This window comes from Furipterus horrens, unplaced genomic scaffold (assembly GCF_987537825.1).
Source record: "Furipterus horrens unplaced genomic scaffold, mFurHor1.1.pri manual_scaffold_15, whole genome shotgun sequence".
Classification (NCBI taxonomy): Eukaryota; Metazoa; Chordata; class Mammalia; order Chiroptera; family Furipteridae; genus Furipterus; species Furipterus horrens.
Window position 1 is genome coordinate 11,022,793 of NW_028327185.1, and position 17,436 is coordinate 11,040,228.

At 53.6% G+C, this 17,436-nt stretch overlaps 1 protein-coding gene across 2 annotated transcripts in view; it reads left to right on the forward strand.

Moving 5' to 3' along the window:
- The window catches only part of PSEN2 (presenilin 2), a 20,831-nt gene continuing 3,395 nt past the window's right edge, over positions 1-17,436 (forward strand). Inside the window, exons 1-9 of one of the 2 annotated variants that reach the window (XM_090263491.1) lie at positions 1-89; positions 5,417-5,452; positions 8,760-8,920; positions 10,812-11,026; positions 12,189-12,330; positions 13,080-13,147; positions 13,837-14,057; positions 14,667-14,765; positions 17,140-17,223. In XM_090263491.1, the coding sequence (XP_090119617.1) occupies positions 8,780-8,920; positions 10,812-11,026; positions 12,189-12,330; positions 13,080-13,147; positions 13,837-14,057; positions 14,667-14,765; positions 17,140-17,223 (970 nt within the window). In that variant the 5' untranslated portion in view covers positions 1-89; positions 5,417-5,452; positions 8,760-8,779. The remainder of the gene's footprint in view (positions 90-5,416; positions 5,453-8,759; positions 8,921-10,811; positions 11,027-12,188; positions 12,331-13,079; positions 13,148-13,836; positions 14,058-14,666; positions 14,766-17,139; positions 17,224-17,436) is intronic. The other variant, XM_090263492.1, reaches the window with a different exon arrangement.

A 17,436-nucleotide genomic window follows, 5' to 3' on the forward strand; every position in this document is an offset into this window, starting at 1 on the left:
CAAGGAATGGGCGGGGTCTGCGCCACCGCCGGGTCTGGCTGGGCGCAGGGCCAGCTGCGAAACACCCATCGATCGCAGCGGCGGAGCAGGTGAGCCGGCAGGTAGCCGGGGCCCGGGGCGAGAGGGCAGGGTTCGATCGCTTGTAGGACAGAGGCCCCGGGTAGAGCTGCAACCCACGGGCCGGGCCCTCACCTCCGTGCGCCCCTCGCCGGGGCCTCTCGCGGTCCCTTCACCAGTTCCGGGGCTCCAGACCCTGCTCTCGCCGCGGTCCCGGCCTGTGCGGCCGGCGCGGGGGCGGGAGAGGGGTGGTGCCGGCAGAGGCACCACCGGAGCTGGCCCGGAACTGGGTCGTGGAAGGAGTACGGGGAGTGGCTCCCAGGTCTCGGGCCTTCTGTAGGGTCGGGTCGTCCCCGCCTCCGACTCCCCGCAGGGGTGGGCGCGGTGGGAGCTGTTAAAGGGCCAGGGCTTTCAAAGGAGCAATGCACGTGAAGCCCGAAGGCCACGAGTGAACCGTGGCATTTGTTCTTTCCTCCTGGATGGGACCTCCCTGGCTCCCAGTCCGGCAGGCCTGTGGCACCGGCCCTGGGCACTGCTTTGCTGGGGCAGAAGGGGAGATGGGGGTGGGGGGGTTGGAGGAGGGGAGTAAACAGCATGTCTGGCCCTGGAGCGCGGGCGACTTGGTGATCAGCGGTGTTTGGCTGTTTTATCAGGCACTTACAACTGTGGGGAGACTCCCAGAATCAAGCTTTTGAAGCTGAAGGAACCTAAACAGTAGCTAGTTCCCAGCCCAAATTTTATCGATGAAGAAACTCAGCCCACACAACTAAAGTGACTTTGTCCAAGGTCACCCAGGTAGAATATAGCAGAGCCAGGCTTTGTTCTGTTCTTCAGCCTTTGGTCCTTAACCTCGGCCTGTTGGCAGTTGGATGAAATGCTCCTGTCTATTGACTTAACATGTATTCCCTTTTTAAGGTATGAATGTTGATTGGTGGACAAACTGCATCCCTATGTATAGGTGGAGAACTTGAGAGGCATCCCACCAGAACAATAGAGCCAACTTAACTCAAAGTTGACATCCTGGGCTGCCAGGCTTGTGCTGAGAGGAACTTGGTCAGGACAGACCCTGGCTTCCAGGATGGATGCCCCTGATGTTTGCATCGTTTACTCTGTGGACACCTGAGCTTCCAAGGCCTTCAGCCAAGACCTCCCACAGTAATTAAAGGCTTTGGAAGAGCTGCTGCAGGTGCATGAGACTCAGGTTCCCCTCTGTGTGAATGTGGTTGTGTGGTGGTGGGGAAACATCTCAGCATCAGTATTTTCGGGGCCCAGCTGGTGAAGGGGCTGGGGAGCCTGGCTCCAGCTCAGAGCTGCAGCCTCAGCCACCCATCAGGCAGGCAGGCTGTCTAGGTTCATGTGTTACATGCATGAGGGAGCATGTAGGGCAGGGGCTGGAAGTGGGGGTGCTGGGAGGAATGTTGCTACAGAGTGGGAGGGATGTTGTTTCAGGGAAAATTCTGTATTGTTTGGTATTGAAGACCCTGTGCACCAGGTGTAGAGTTTTACTTGCTGTCTCTGTATCAGAGATGAATGCCCTATCCCTATCTGAAAAAGTGCAGGACAACTTAGAGCCTGGCCAGAGGCTGCCACTCAGACGTCCCTGGAGGCCCAGTGCAGGTTGTCACGCCTGTCACCATGCCCTCAGCTCTTCTGTGGCTGCTCACAGTCCCATTGCACAAACACGGTTTGCCAAATAAGAGTTCCCTACCTACCTTGGCCTCTAAGTTGTTGATGATGATCATGATGTAACATACCTTACTTTATGAGTTTGTCATAGACAGTGAAAAGCTGTTTTGTACAGTGGTTACCACAATTATCTTAAGAGCTTCAATCACAGCCCAGTAGCTATGATTTTTACCCTCCTACAGACGGGGAAACTGAGGTTCAGGGAGTTATGCAACTTTTCCTGTTATGTGGCTTCAGTGATTGAGCGCCAGGATTTGTTCCGAGACGGTGGTGTCATCTTAATCTTTTGAGTTTTTGTGCACAAGGTTTCCCACGTTCACCCCGACCCTTGTCCCTGCACTGCTGCCAGGAAATGTCTGTGTGGTCTCTGGCTACCTGCCACAGCAAAAATAAATTTAAAAATACACACACACACACACACACACACACTTATTTTTTAAAGAAACCAAAGCAGTATGTGTAGGTCACATGCATGTTTCTATAAAGACATCTTTGGCTGGTGTTCAGCTGTTGCTTTCACTTTAGGACACTAGTTGGGGACTGGCAGAACAACAAATGTTTGCAAGTATTCCCACCTGTTCCCTGGCTCCAGCAGTTGGGGGAGGGGCTGGGGGAGGAATGTTTGGGTTCCCAGGCTGGCAAGTCCTCCAGGCTGCCACTGCCTGGGGCCTGGAGGTTCTCACCTTGAGCTGGCGGGTCTGACGGGGACTTCAAGCCTTGTGTAATCAGTGTTGGCTTCCGGGCCTAGAGGTGGTGGGGTGCCTTGTTCAAGTCTGAGGAAAGAGATCAGTTTTGTCCGGCGTCTGCATTGCCTGGGGGAATGGGCTGCTGCATCCTCTTTGCCACAGTAGTCTTCTGGAATGTGGGAAGAAAAAGATTAAGAGGGTGCTAACCTTTCTGCTGTATCTTAACCAGCAACTTGCTGACTTTTTAAAAATAAAAGTAATATGGGTTCTAAAAAACAAGATAAACTTAATGTTACATGCAGGGAAAAGAAAGTAATATGTGTTCTTCTTAGAAAATTCAGGCAGAATTTTTTTCAAAGCCCATTAGCCCTCAGCCCAGTGAAAACCACTTAACATGCATTTCCTTACAGCACGTCATGTACATCCAGATGTAGTCATCTGTTAAAATACCAGAGGCAGGAAACCGGAGAGGAAGTTTTGTATCCTGTTTTTTCTGTTCACGTTATGCCTTCGGAATTTTCCCTTTGTTGAGCATTCTTGGAAAACCGGACTGGATTGGTGTGTAGACCGTTACTTATCCCAGCAGTGCCATAGCGGGACCCTTTGCCACTTCCCTTTTGAATTGACCCAAAGTAGCACTGCCCTGGCTCCTGTCCCCTGTCCACATGCGAGCACTCCCTGTCCCTGTGCCTTGGCTGTGTTGGAACCACTACCTCCTCTGCCCCCATGTGGCGCACTAATAGCAGAGGGAGAGCGGAGGGGGCCTCCAGGCTGGACTTGTGGCAGCAGGTAGGGGTGGTGGGTGGGGGAGGGGGGCGCAGGAGAGAGACTGCTGAGTTTGTAAGGTGCTAGGTGATCTGGTGAGTGTTTATAATTCACTGACCTCTTGTCTGTTATCTGGTGAAGCTGTGTATTAAGGAAAGCACACATACCTGCCCATGGAAAAGGTACGTGCCTTACAACTGTGGGTGTGTGCCCAAGGAGCCCACACGGTGTGCTCTGTGGGCCGCCTGCATGACCATGGTCCTGGGCCACCCACTATATGACTCTCACAGGTACTTGAATAGGCAGGGAAGTTCTCCTCAGCTGGCAGTTGGGAGACCTGAATTGTAACTGGCTTTTGGTCTTGGGACTCCCTTTTGTCCCTCTGAGCTTCATTTTCTTTAACTATGAAATAGGACATTGACTAGATGGCCTTTAGGGTCCTTGCCAGCTCTGACATGGGTCCTATGGATGTGCCCTTTAGTTTGCTAAAATGTTCACGTTGCCAGAGTACCGTCAGCCCCTCCCAAGATGGGCATGGTCAGCTCCCATGAACCGCTTTCACTGCGTCCCTGTCTCTAGTTCATCTTCACTATAACTACCCCCGTGCTGGGGAGAACCATCCAGCGAGTGAAGCCCATCACGGAGTGGGCTGAGGTAGACGGACAGATGGATGAAGTTCATCCAGGGCCAAGTGCATGGTCAGATGCCAGGGCCTGGGCACCCAGACAGGCAGGGAAGCTGTGGGAATTTCTAAGGAAAATTCTAAGGGAATTTCCTCACCTCAGCAAACCCCTTCCTAGTATAAGGGAAAATGTTGAACTTCCCACGAGTCATGGGGGCGCTGCGAGGTGTTTAAAACTAACGCCACCCTCTTAGAAAGTGAGGGCAAGTTGTTCACCTAGGCCTGCAAACCAACAAAAAGCAGCCGGACCAGCCAACCCTTTCCCTGCAGCCCGAAGTGTCTGTGGGAAGTGCGGTAACTGCCGAATTGCTGTCGGAGCTAGTTTCCATCTTTTTCCATAAGGCACCAGTGTTTACGAAGGCATTTAAAAAACCCGTTTCCTACCAAGGCCCATTGGCCTTAAATTTTAAGGTCAAAACATTTACATTTCTCTGAAATGGAAAGGAGGTTGAAGACAATTGGGTCACCGGGTTTCCATCATAATTGCAGGAAATGCTGAGAAGAGCTCGCTGGGGAAATTCTCTGGGTCAGTTGTCCCTCGGTTTGGCTACTTCAGCATTTTGGTCGCAGTCAGCTGATGGATCGGCGTGAGCAGTGGCTGTTTTAGATATTTGATTTTGCATCCTAACCCAAGGCAGCTTTCAGCCACTGTGCTTTGCTCCGGGAAGGGTTTCCCGAACAACACAGTCTCGTGCCCTGGAAACCCCCCGCCCCTGTCAGCCCCTCTGCATCTCCCCCCCCCCACCCCAGAGAATGAGCGGTGGGCAGGCTTTGACATGGTGATCCGAGAGCCGTCTACCCCACCCCCACCTGCCTGTGAGTCAGCCTCCCTTGGGAGTTGATGTCACTGTTGCTCTGAGGTGGACAGACATCAAGTAGGTTGTTTATCTGCACAGATTTGGGTGGTGATTTTCCCCTCAGATACCACTAGGCTTCTGTTCCAACTGAGAAGCCACGGAATACATCCCAGCTGCTCGGTTCTGCTTCAGGAGCCAGGTCATAAGAGGGGCTGGACAAGATGGCAGGTGACATCCTGAATCCATCTGCTTCCCCAGTCCAGTGGGAGGGGATGCAGGAGAGGCAGCAGTAGAAGAAAGTCTGTCTAAATGTTGATACTCATTATTTCCCTTTAAAAAAATCACTTAAAAAAAAGAAAAAACATATGAATGCAATCCAGGCTTATTATAGAAGCTTTAGAAATGTAGAAAAATATTAAGTAAAAAAATCATCATCCACAATGTCACCATCCAAAGGTAACCCCCTTTAATGTTTTCTAATATTTTTACCAGGCCTATATATTCTAAGAAAATTCAGATAATTATGTATGTGAAGTTTTGTATCTATTAAATTTAACTGTCTGTTGTATTTTTTCATGTTATTAAATATTTTTTGAAATAAGATTTTTTTAGCGTTCATATAATAAACCCCCTCAGGTGGTTACATATATCATAGGACAGAGGCAGTTCAGCCACTTTCATTTTTATTACAATGATAAGTGCAACAAACATATTTTTATACAAATCTTTTATTATTTTCTTAGGCCCAATTGCAAGAAGTAGCATTTCAGGATCAAAAGGTATGAATGTTTTAAAGCTTTTGAGAAGTATTTCCTACCTTTAGAAGGCTGGTCCAGTTCACACCAGGCGTGTTTGAGCCCCCGTTTTTCCACACCCTCCTCCATGGTGGGCATTTCTTGGGGGGACCTTTCCAGGCTGAGAGCTCTTTTTTCCCGCTGCAGCGTTCTTAGTGTGCAAAGCTCTGCTCCTCTGCCTCCCCTGCTCTTTGAGCAGACACAGGGTATTCAGGAGAAAGGACTGCTCCTTCTGTCACCCCCGCCCCCATTTAGTGAGCAAGTGGTATGCAGCAATGGGGGTGCCAATGTAGGTGAGTGAGGTGCCCTGCTCAGGGGCCTGGGAGGTGACCTATAACCACACACTTGGAGTTTTGAGCGGGGGGCCCAGGTTGGGGCATCTGATTCCCTGGTGGGGGCAGCTTCAGGGAAGGTCGGACACCAGCATGAGAATCACCTGGGGACTGTCTCAAAATGCGGCGCCCTGGACCTTTGGTCGGGATGGAGCCCCAGGATCTGCACCTTGATTAAGCAGCCTAGCATACATAGTGTTTAAGAGCACGGGACCTGAGCACCCAGGTCCAAGGGTAACCTTGAACCTATCACTCTTTAGATGCAGGCACTCCCGATCAGCTCCTCCAGGCACTGTGGAGATAAATCCCAGGCGTCCAGAGGCCTGGGAGGAACAGAAGGAGGGAGGTTGTAACTCTGTTATTAATTCACACCCCAAGCCACACAGATGGGCAGGAAAACAGTGTTAGAAGAGCCAGCTGAGTTTCACACCCCATCCGAGGCTCTGCTCCAGGTGGAATGTCATGATTTAGGGACATGTGATTTAGAGACAATTCAGCCACATCTTTGTTTTGGGGACCGATCTTCTGAAAGAAAGAACTCACTGATGCCAGAGTGAGTAACGAGGGAACTGTTGGGTCCAAGTAGGTGTGTGTTTAGATTTTATATAGCAAGACTGAGCCTCGTAGAGAAGGACTTTAAAATTCTCCTGAATCTCCATCAAGCTGAGAACTTCCCACTGTCTCTCAGTGTGTCGGGGCTACAGAGCTGTGTCTCCCAGATTAGGCACCCTGGGTTAGACTCTGCTGGTTCCAAGACCTGGCCACCAAGGAGCAGCTAGATCCGCCCTCCTGTGGCCCAGGCCCAAGCCTAGTGTTAGGGGGACCCCAAGGGGAGGGGCAGCTCATGTGCTCCACTGCATCCTGCTTTCATAAAGCTCCCTCTGTTCTCATCCCTCATCTCTTCAGAACCCTTCGCTGGCTCCCCTCTGCTGGAGGCAGCTCCCACTCCTCAAGTCAGACCCCAAGCCCTCCCTGGGATGGTCCACCCCACTTCTCGTCCCCCGTCTCTCACCACTGCCTCCCCAGTCCCCCACTTCAGCCACAGTAACGTCAGAAATTGGCCCTGGTAGGTCCCCGCTCCCACACATGTAGTTAGGAGGGTATTTTTTCCCCAGGATGTCCTACCTCCTTCAGTCTCTGCAAGCGATTCCTTACCTGACTGTCGCTCGTCCCTCTTACTGCTCGACACCTGAGACATCTCAGCCCGGCAGTGGAGAGACTGTCCCTGTCGAGCTGATCTCCAGAAGTGTGGTGCCCTGCAGTGTCTCACATTGCTTTCCCTTCTGTTGCTCCTGCGCTTTCTCTTACCCGCCCTGGGCCCCGGGAGCTTGACGGGGGTCCTGTGTAATGGGCCCAAGGCAGCACGGTGGACAGAGAGAGGCAGGCTCTGCCATGTGCCTGTCAGTTGGGGGATGGAACTGAAGTCCACACGGGAGTAATCCAGGCCGCAGCCCTGCGTGCTGTCTTCAGAAAGTGTGACAGCCACAGACCCTTCTGGAAGGAACCCGCTGTCTTAAAAATTATAAATGATGGGGTGACCGATTTGGAGACAAACTTTCAGCAGAGGGGAGACCTGGCTGTCTGCCCCAGGTGTCATGAAGCTTGACCCTGAGACTTTCCAGGAGGCAGTGACAGAGAGCTGTTCCTGGTGACAGCTCAGCCGTCCCTTCCCAGGGTGTTGGTAGGGACAGTCAGATCCATCAGGAGTTGTCTGAAGCCTTCCCAGCCCCGTGGGGCTGCACTGGCCTCTGTGTGGTGCTGTTGTGTTTACACACGGCTCAGGACAGTGCGGTGGCCTTGGAGACAGGCCTCCCTCCTGTGAAGTCCCTGTGTCTTCCCGTGGGTCCTGCCTCAGCTGTACTTTTCCACCACACGCACACACACACACTCACCCCACGTGGTCTCCCTGCTCCCGTGGCTTTGGCTGCCCCTTCTAACCTTATGACTCTCATCTCCCTCCCTGCACCCCAGACCCAGGCACTCAGCCCCCTCCCAGACGCTTCTCCCTTTTAATTCACAGACGCCCAGGTCCTTGGGGCACATTCACAGCCTCCCCCTGAGCCAGCCTTCTCCCACCTGCGGTGTCTTACCCCATGCCTGACTTCATCCTGGACTCTGTCCTTCGTTTTATCCCCGCATCTGGTCCTGTCTGTTTACAACCTGACCCTCCGGGATCCTGTCCCCTCGCTTACATCCATCCTGCTGATGCCTTCAGGGGAGTCTTTTTGCCTTCTTCCTTTTCAGCCAGTGGCCAAACTGACATTTCTGAACACAGATCTGATCTGTCTCTCACACTGTGCTGGGCAGAGAGTGCAGGGGTATGCCGTACACCCCCTTAACATGGCACGGGAGACCCTTCACACCTCCGCAGCCGCACTGGGCAGTGCCAGGCCCTGACTGTGACTTCCATCATTCCCTTCCCTCTCACCTGGAACAGTCTGTCTCCATCAGCGATGTTAGCTTCTCGAGAAAACATTCCTGATCTCAGGTCTAATCACTTCTTTGTGCTTCTGTGCTGCTTGGTGAACACCTGGGTTATAAAATTTGTCACATTGGATGGTTTTTGTTTGTTTATAAGGAAGAAAATGTGTCTTTTACTCATCTTCATATCCCCAGAGCCTAACACAGTTGTTGGCACGCTAGAGGTGGTCAGCAGACATTTGGTGAATGAATGAATGAGCGTGCCAACAGTTTGGAGTAGCCCTGCCGTTTCTTGTTGGGTGTTTTGCTTCCTGTGGCCTGGATCCCCTAAGGCAGTCCCTCTGGAGGCTGTGGCAGCCTCCGCGGTGGCTGTTGGGGACTGTTGCTTTACAGCAGTCATTTGACATGGTGTCCTGGTGGGTGGTTGCAGGGTAGGACCTGTGTCCAGGTCTTAAAGCCACCTCTAGCCACTCCCTCCGCCCTCCACTGCCTGTGCCTCATGGGGAATGGAATGGGGTCTCCTGTGCTTATTTTCCCAGGTCCTTCTGGAGGCAGGGCCATGCTCACGTTCATGGCCTCTGACAGCGAGGAAGAAGTATGCAACGAGCGGACATCCCTGATGTCAGCTGAGAGTCCCACACCTCGCTCCTGCCAGGAAGGCAGGCAGGGGCCGGAGGATGGAGAGCCTGCTGCCCAGTGGGTAGGTTCCCACCAGCAGGCTGAGGCCTTGAAACAGGCCCCTGGGGTTCCTGTACCCGATGGATGGAAACCAGACATTCCCGGGTGCAGGGGAGGAGAAAGTAAAAGTGAGAATTGACTAGAAAAGTGGGTGGTTGCCATGGCAGACCTCACGTCTGCGAGGGCTTTATAGCAGACTGCACATTCCCAGCCTGTTCAAGTTCAACTGCAGTGACTGAGTGAGTCTCTGCACCCCAGCCCCTGCCCTCTTAGATTCACCTTCCTCTGCAGGCGTGTGAGAGTGAGTTTGGATGCTGGGACAGGTAATACAGGCTCAAGGATGGCAGGAGGAAAACTGCTGGAGTGGAACCTTTCCGGCAGGTGGCAGATGTGGTGACCAAGAAGTGACTATATCTGAGTCACGTTAGACTTTTGAGCTGGGGCTTCTGGCTGCTGTAATGACGATACCATAGACTGGGTGGCTTATAAACACAGAAATCTAATCCTTACTGTTCTGGAGACTGGAAGTCCGAGATCACGCAAGGGGCCAGCAGATCTGGTGTCTGGTGAGAGACCACTGTCCTCATACGGTGGGAGCACAGCTCTCTGCAGTCCCTGTTACGAAGGCACTATTGCTATTTATGAGGGCTCCGCTCTCATGACCTGACCACCTCCCAAAGGCTCCACCTCCTGATGCCACCACATTGGGCTTAAGGTTCAACAAGGGAATTTTGGAGGGACAAACATTCCGTTCATAGTAGGAGGGGTGGGCTGCACTAGGATCTTATGTCTGCAGCCCAAAGGGCTGATTATAACATTGTGAAGTAGGCGAGGTGCTTGGGAGAGTCACCTTGCCAGGCCACCTCCGTCCTCATCCGGGCAAAACAACGTCTGAATCTGCCTGAATCTCATTCTTTGTTTTACCCATTTAGTATTAAAAAACCTTCCCAAACCTCCTTGCTGAAATTGGAGCTCATTTCTCCTAGGAAGTACTGCGCTCTGAGCATGATCCCACCAACTCAAGGCTACCGCTCAGCCACTCCTTAGCCTTTTCCTGCTAGTTTCTTCATCGTGTATCTCCTGGAGTTTTTGTCCATTTTAGTTATTCCAGTTCCTGTCTATTAACAGTTGTTTTTTTTTTCTTTCCCTTCTCTGCTGAGTATCTAGATGGAAATCTCTGCAAAGCACTGAAGCAATAATCATTTTTTATTTCCATTTCATTTGGCTTTAGCTTTGGTTGTTAATGTAATTACCAGGGCAGTTAATGACCCTAAATTGCCACAATTCCAAACAGAAATCCTTATGGATTCATTTATGCCAGCGTCTGGCAGGCATCCTGCCCCCTCCTTCACGGCTTACTCATTTGCACTACCCCGACTTCCCGTGGGCCAGATCCTCCCAGACACTTGATGCCTGGTTAGCCTCTCTGGTTCAGAGCACAAATTTTGCATGCTTGATTTTGGGGGGCAAAAGTTCAAAGTAATTTCTTGTTCTGAAAATCCCCAGTGTCTTGTTTATAATTAAAGAAAGCCCCTATGTGTACTGATTGTTCTTGTTTGTGAGATGTCAACCAAAAAGGTCCACTCTCTAGTTTCCTCCTGTCACCTGGCCTGTCTCCTCCCGAATCGGTATGGCCATGTGAAGAGAACCAAGTGGCATCCTGCATCCCTCTACTGAGGCAGGGGAGAGCTCTATAGACGTGCTCCAGACCCATTAGCCATTAAGCCAAGGGCCTGCAGACCACCCTGTTCTTAGTACCAACTCTAAATCTCCAGTTGTCCTCATAAACTTTTCAAATGTCCTGGAATTTCAAACATCCAAGCTTCTCATTTCCTCTCCCCAAACCCCCACGCATTGCGTGGGTAGGCCACCCTGGGGGCATTTTATGGCCCACACAGTGTGGTTTCCCACAGAGAAACCAGGATAGCGAGGAGGACCACGAGGAGGACCCTGACCGCTACGTCTGCAGTGGGGTCCCGGGTCGGCTGCCGGGCCTGGAGGAGGAGCTAACCCTCAAATATGGGGCGAAGCATGTGATCATGCTCTTCGTGCCTGTCACGCTGTGCATGATCGTGGTGGTGGCCACCATCAAGTCCGTGCGCTTCTACACGGAGAAGAATGGACAGCTGTGAGTTGGGGGTCTTGGCAGGGTGGGGGGCAGGGCTGGGTCAGGGGTGTGTGGCCTCTGCCAGCCTTTGCACCTGCAGCTCCACACCAGTGGCCACAAGGAGCAGGGACGAGGAGTCTACACCCTGGGCTTGGCACAGCCCTAACCTCTCTCCACCTCAGTTTCCTCATCTGTATAATGGGTTGGATAAAAAGCTTACCAAGAGAATTAAGTGAGTGAATGCATGTAAAGCCTCAGCCCATGCCTGTGGCGGGGCCCCACTCCGGCACGCTCCTGCCAAACGGCACTGAGCCTGGTATTCCAAGTGCCGCATCCCAGGCACGGCTGTGCCCCTGGCGCTGCATGATCTCGAACAAGTCACTTCCTCTCTGGGCTTCTGCTCCCAAGAATGTAAACCAGTGTGGCTGGACCAGGTTTCTCAGCTCTCATCCAACCCTGTGAGGGAGATTGTATTTATTTTAGTAAAAAGGACACAGGCAGAAGGGGCAGCATAGAAAAATGAGACGCTTCCCCTCCCGCCCCCCACCTCCCTGTGTCAATCTCTGCTGAGTACCCCCCCCAATATATATTTTTTTGATTTAGGCAGTTTTTAAGTTTTGTTTTTCAAAGAAAGGAGCAGAGAGAGAAGCCCCCACCCCCAGGAAGCTTATACTCTGCTGGGGACTCAGAGGTGAAAAGCACTAAGAGGGCTTGGGAAGCCGGCAGGCCAGGTTGGACAGCGGGGCACCAGGGACTTGCTTCCTGCGTGGATTAGCTGGGTGTGCAGCTGCCTGACTGCCTGGGTGAGGTAGAAGCAGGGGCAAGTCCTAGGCCTGATGGGAAACTGCCAGCTCTCCCTGGACCAGAGTGGAGTGGTCGGGGCGGGGGTGGGGGTGGGGCACCTCCAGGGGCAGGTTTCGTTGGTGTGGGGATGTGATGTGGGGCCTTGGTGAGGTCACGTAAGCCCTTTCCCGCTGTCATGTGGGGCCCGGTCATCAGGCTGAGACGTCAGGGGCCAGGAGATGGGCTGGAAGGCAGGGCAGCTGGCGGGGGTGGCAGATGGCACTCCACCAGGGCAGGTGTTCCCAGGGCTCCTCCACCAATGGCCCGGGGCTCCCCCAGGATGGGGGGGCGCCCAGAGCAGGCAGGGAGCGAGCACCGAGGCCCTTGCCTTCTCCCTCAGCATCTACACGCCCTTCACCGAGAACACGCCCTCGGTGGGCCAGCGTCTGCTCAACTCCGTGCTCAACACCCTCATCATGATCAGCGTCATCGTGGTCATGACCATCTTCCTGGTGGTTCTCTACAAGTACCGCTGCTACAAGGTGAGCGCAGCCCAGCCTGCGTCCGCCGGGCCCTCCTCCTGGCCGTGCCCCGTGCGGTTCCGCCCAGGCAGCAACCGTTGGCTTAAAAAGAATCAGAGTTCCTTTTTTTCTTGCAGAACAGACTCTGATTTTGGGGACTCTTGCACCCCACTCCCGCCTCTACCATGGATTACCCAATGCTCCTATCTTTCAAACTTACACATAATCTCACTTGAGTTCCTCCCTGCTGCTGTGTTCAGAGTGTCACTTCTCATATTCAAAGTCAATTTTATTTTGCTTCTCCTTCTGAAGAAGTGAGGTGTTCTATTCTAGGCTTCTTTTACCCCCTACTTCCCCTCCAGGTTTATTTTCAGTTTCCCATTTCCCTTTAGGTCGGGGAGGTACAGAAGCTGTGCTGGGGTCTTCCAGTACTGGCTAGGTGGCCCCCCTGTAGCTGCGGAGTGGCCCCAGGGGGTGGGAGAGGAGTGGAGTCCTCCTGACCAAAAGCATGGGCATTGTCCCCAGAGAGGCCATGAGCTGTTAGATGTGAGTTTCAGGCTTTCCTCCCAGGGAACGCTTTGAAGCCTCAGTGGCTAAAAGGACGTCAAAGCGGGCATATTACCTGATTTAAAACTGATCACGCACAGTCTCTAAGGAGCCTCATGCAGAAAGATTTTTAGGCTGGGGCATCAGTTCCCAGAACCTGAGGGCCTTGTGAAAAATGGGGCTTGGGGACACCGCGTGGTTATTCTGCCTGTTTCTTTGTCTAGTTTATCCATGGCTGGTTGATCATGTCCTCTCTGATGTTGCTCTTCCTCTTCACCTATATCTACCTTGGGTGAGTGGCGGATGGGGAGCAGCAGGATCCTTGGGGACCCCTCCCCATGTGGCACAAGTGGCTCTAAAGGACCTGGGCGGGGAAGGGCACCCCTCGGGCTCCACACCCTCCCCAGTGTCTCTGCTCCAAGAGCCTGGGCCCCTCTTCCTGCAGGCTGCCCTCTGACACAGGGGCCACAGCCCTCTTTCTGGTTCCTAATTTAAAACAGATAAGCAGAGCCGTCATGAAGAAGGCTCTCTGTGAACCCAAGGAGGGCAGACCCCCTCAAAATTTACATTCTCATCTGGGGCTGGGGTTGGGTTCTTCCTAGTTTATGGCAAAAGAGGCCTCTATTGCCCTTGATTTGGGATATCACCCAGGGGCCCAAAGAGACAGGAGGGACAGGAGAAAGCACTTTTCCCAAGACCTTCTCCAGAGGCTGAGAGCCCTCTGGACTGTGCCAGCGCATGTTTATGTGAACCACCCCAAGGATGAGGCATCGGGTTACCCCCCACCTTGCTCCAGAAACTATTTTAAGTGGTTAGTTGAAGGCTCGTGGAAGTGGGGAAGGGGATATCACTCAATGAAACCAGAAGCCGGAAGAAGCCAGCTGGGACTTCATGGCTGAGGAGCAGGGGCTGTTGAACTGTGGCAGGGTCTAACCTCCCCACTGAGTGGCCCCCCGCCCCGCCCCCGGTGGGCTTTTGCAGGGAAGTGCTCAAGACCTACAACGTGGCCATGGACCACCCCACGCTGTTCCTGACCGTCTGGAACTTCGGGGCGGTGGGCATGGTGTGCATCCACTGGAAGGGCCCCCTGGTGCTGCAGCAGGCCTACCTCATCATGATCAGTGCGCTCATGGCCCTGGTGTTCATCAAGTACCTACCGGAGTGGTCCGCCTGGGTCATCCTGGGCGCCATCTCTGTGTACGGTAAGTGCGCACAGATGGCGCGAGAGCCTGGAGGTGGGCAGTGGGGTCAGCCTCCCGGGCCAAGTCCTCAGTGCTGCTCACGTGTGGCAGGTGCTGGAGAGGTCCCCTCCTCCCTGCGGGGCCTGGCAGGTCTCCCTTCTAAGAGGTTCACCTTCGAAAAACATATGAGGTCCCGTAGACTCATGACTGTTGATGTGCTTCCATAATGGCAGATGGTTACTGAACATTCCCACTGTTCAGCACTTGGCACATTGTCAGTTTTGAGCACAGATGGGGCACAGTACCTATAAATAACGAGCACCCAAAGAGTGAGCTGCTGTTTCATCAGTATGAAGGTAGCTGCCGTCACCACTACTGCTGCTTCCACACCAGGGCCCAGAGAAGTGGGGCTTCAAGTTCATCCTCCTGCTCTGGGCCCAAGCCAGTACAGGCTCTAGGAACGGTGGCTGGAGGCCCAGGGGTGGGTGACAGGACAGCAGGGCCTGCCCTGACAGCCTCACACTTTGGGCTCGGGGACACAATGGCTCCATCCATGCTGGTGTTGTGAGGTCTGGCTTCCCTCTTCGGGGTTGCTTGGGAGTAAATGTCTCTTTAACTTTGTTTGCGCAGATCTTGTGGCTGTGCTGTGCCCCAAGGGGCCGCTGAGAATGCTGGTGGAGACTGCGCAGGAGAGGAACGAGCCCATATTTCCTGCCCTGATATACTCATGTGAGTGGCCGACATGCCCCTCCCGAGGTGGGAGCCAGGGCCAGCTCCCTGGCCGAGGCTGAGGCTTTCCGAGCTGACGCGGAGATGGTTATCCTTTCCCTGACCGCAGGGAGGATGCGGCGGCCTCCACCTCCCAGGGACAACAGCAGACGTGCCTTCTGCTATACAGGCCAGGGCTTGGAAAGTGAGGGCTGGAGGGCCACTCAGCCTCATCCCCTCTGGCCTCCAGTGGCCGGCGTGTGGTGGGTACAGACTGCATTCCGAGAGCCCACGGCCACCCCCTCAGCCCCCAGGAGGGGCTTTGGAGAGGGGCTCTTCAGGGGAGGAGAGGTCTGGGGGAGCAGGGCTCACCTGCCTTTCACTGGGCTTCCTTCACAGCTGCATGGCTGGTTGAAGTTAAGTCTGAAAGGGAGGCATGCAGGATGCCCCTGGGCTCAGGTCAGGGTGTAGGGGTTTGGAGTTAGGTGTGCATCCAGCAAACGTGTGTCAGGTCCCTGCTTTGTGGCGGACACCGTGCTGGGCATTGGAGTCGCAGCTAGAAACCAGGCCCACATGGGCCCGGGCCTCCCGGAGCTCACAGTGCTGTGGTTTCATGCCCTTCTACCTCTTGCTCGTGAAACTGAAGTAGAAAGCTTGAATCTCTGGGGCTCAGCTGTCTGCAGGGTGCACGGGGAAACCCATTTATGGCACAGCTGGAGGGTGCTGGGTAAACTCTAACAAATGAAGGTTCGCGTGTGAAAGCACATTCCAGGCGTGTTCCGAGGGTGAGCCGAGACCAGTGTGCAAAGACGGAGTTGGTACCTGGACTTCCACTCACTGGGTACTCTGATGGAGCTCACATTGTGGGAGGAAGACAGTACCTAAACAGACGAATACACAAGTCAGGAGGTGAATGCTCCGTAGAAAGAAAGCGGTGTCAAGGGCCTAAGGACTTCAGGGTAGTGGGGGGCTGGTGTTTGGCATAAGGTGGTCAGGGAAGCCCTTTGTTGTAAGCTGGCACTTCCCTGCCTTAGGGAAATCTGGGGACAGAATGCCAGGCAGAAGGAACAGCAGCGAGTGCCAAAGCCCTGTGATGGGCATGGGGTGTGTGCAGGGAGCCCCCCGGGGCTGGCAGGTAGAGGGAGGGAGAAGAGGGGAGGTCCAGATCATGGCGGGCCCTGTAGGCTGTGCCGAGGACTTGGATGTGATGCCACTGGAAGATTTCAGATTGATCTGACTTGACATTGTAACAGGATCGCGCAGGTGGCTCAGTGGAGAAGAAAGAGTCTGGGGGTCAAGAATAGAAGCAGGAGCCCAGGAGAGAGGGGGCAGGGAGCAGCGGTGGAGGCAGTAGGATGTGGTTGCATTCTGGAGGCATTTTAGAGGCAGAATTGGCAAGATTAGCGGATGGTTGGGGTATGATGTGAGGGAGTCGAAGATGATGTCAGTGCTTTGGGTCTTAGCAACAAAGAGCGTGGAAATGGCAGCTGTTGGGAGCATTTGGGGCAAATTGAGTTTGAGATGCTCACTGGACATTCAGCTGGAGAGCTGGAGAAATGGGATATGAGTTCAAGCGAGGTTTCCAGGCCAGAGAGAGAAAATGCTATTAGGACCAGGTGATCCAGTTGTCCCACCTCTGGGCAGATACTCAAGAGAATTGAACATTTTTTTGTACAACCATGTTTGTAGCAGATTATTCACAATAGCCAAGAGCTGGAAGCAACCCAAGTGTCTTATCGATGTGTGACTGGATAAACAAAATGGGGTGTATATACGCACCGTGAAATACTATTCAGCCTCAAAAAAGGAAATCCTGACATGTGCTACATGGATGAACCTTGAGGACATTATGCTAAGCGAATCAAGCCAGTCACAGAAAGATGAATACTGTAGATTCCCCTCATGTGGTACCAGGGCAGTCACACTCACAGAGGTGGAGAGTAGGACTGGGGAGGGGAGTGAGGGAGAGGCGAGGCGACAGTGGGGCTTGTTCCCTGGACACAACGTTCCAGGGTTGCAGAATGAGAAAGGTCTGAAGGTCTGTACCACAACAAAGCCGCTATACTTAACACTATTAAACTGCACACTGGGAAGGGGTTAAGGCGATACATTTCATGTTCCATGTTTTTACTACAGTAAAACAAAACCAGTTAGTTCACCAAACTATTCACCGATACTATTACCTTTGTTTTGTGAGGAGGCAAAAAAAATAGGGAAAGAGTGGTCTGCCCACACCTGGTCAGTGACCTGGACCCCTCCCCCAGTGGCCCCCACAGTGGGACAGGATCAAACGCCATGGACCTGAGGGTCCTGGGCAGGCTTCTGGGGACACAGTTGGCCCACCTGCCTGGACAGTTCTGCCCACTGGGGGCCGGACCCTTTTCTCCTTCCGCAGCCGCCATGGTGTGGACAGTGGGCATGGCCAAGCTGGACCCCTCCTCTCAGGGAGCCCTTCAGCTCCCCTACGACCCAGAGATGGGTGAGTGTTGGGGGGCTGGTAGCTTCTCATCACTGGGGGCAGCTCCTCACGTGCACCCAGCTCAGCCGGGCCTGGCCTCTCCAGGAGACACGAGGTCTGGGTGGGCAGAAGGGAACACCAGCCCCCCTGGCATCTTGGGGACTGAGTGAGGGGGGCACCTTGGTCCTCTGCCTCAGCCCCACTTCCCTCACGTGGCCTGGAGTCTCTGTCTCT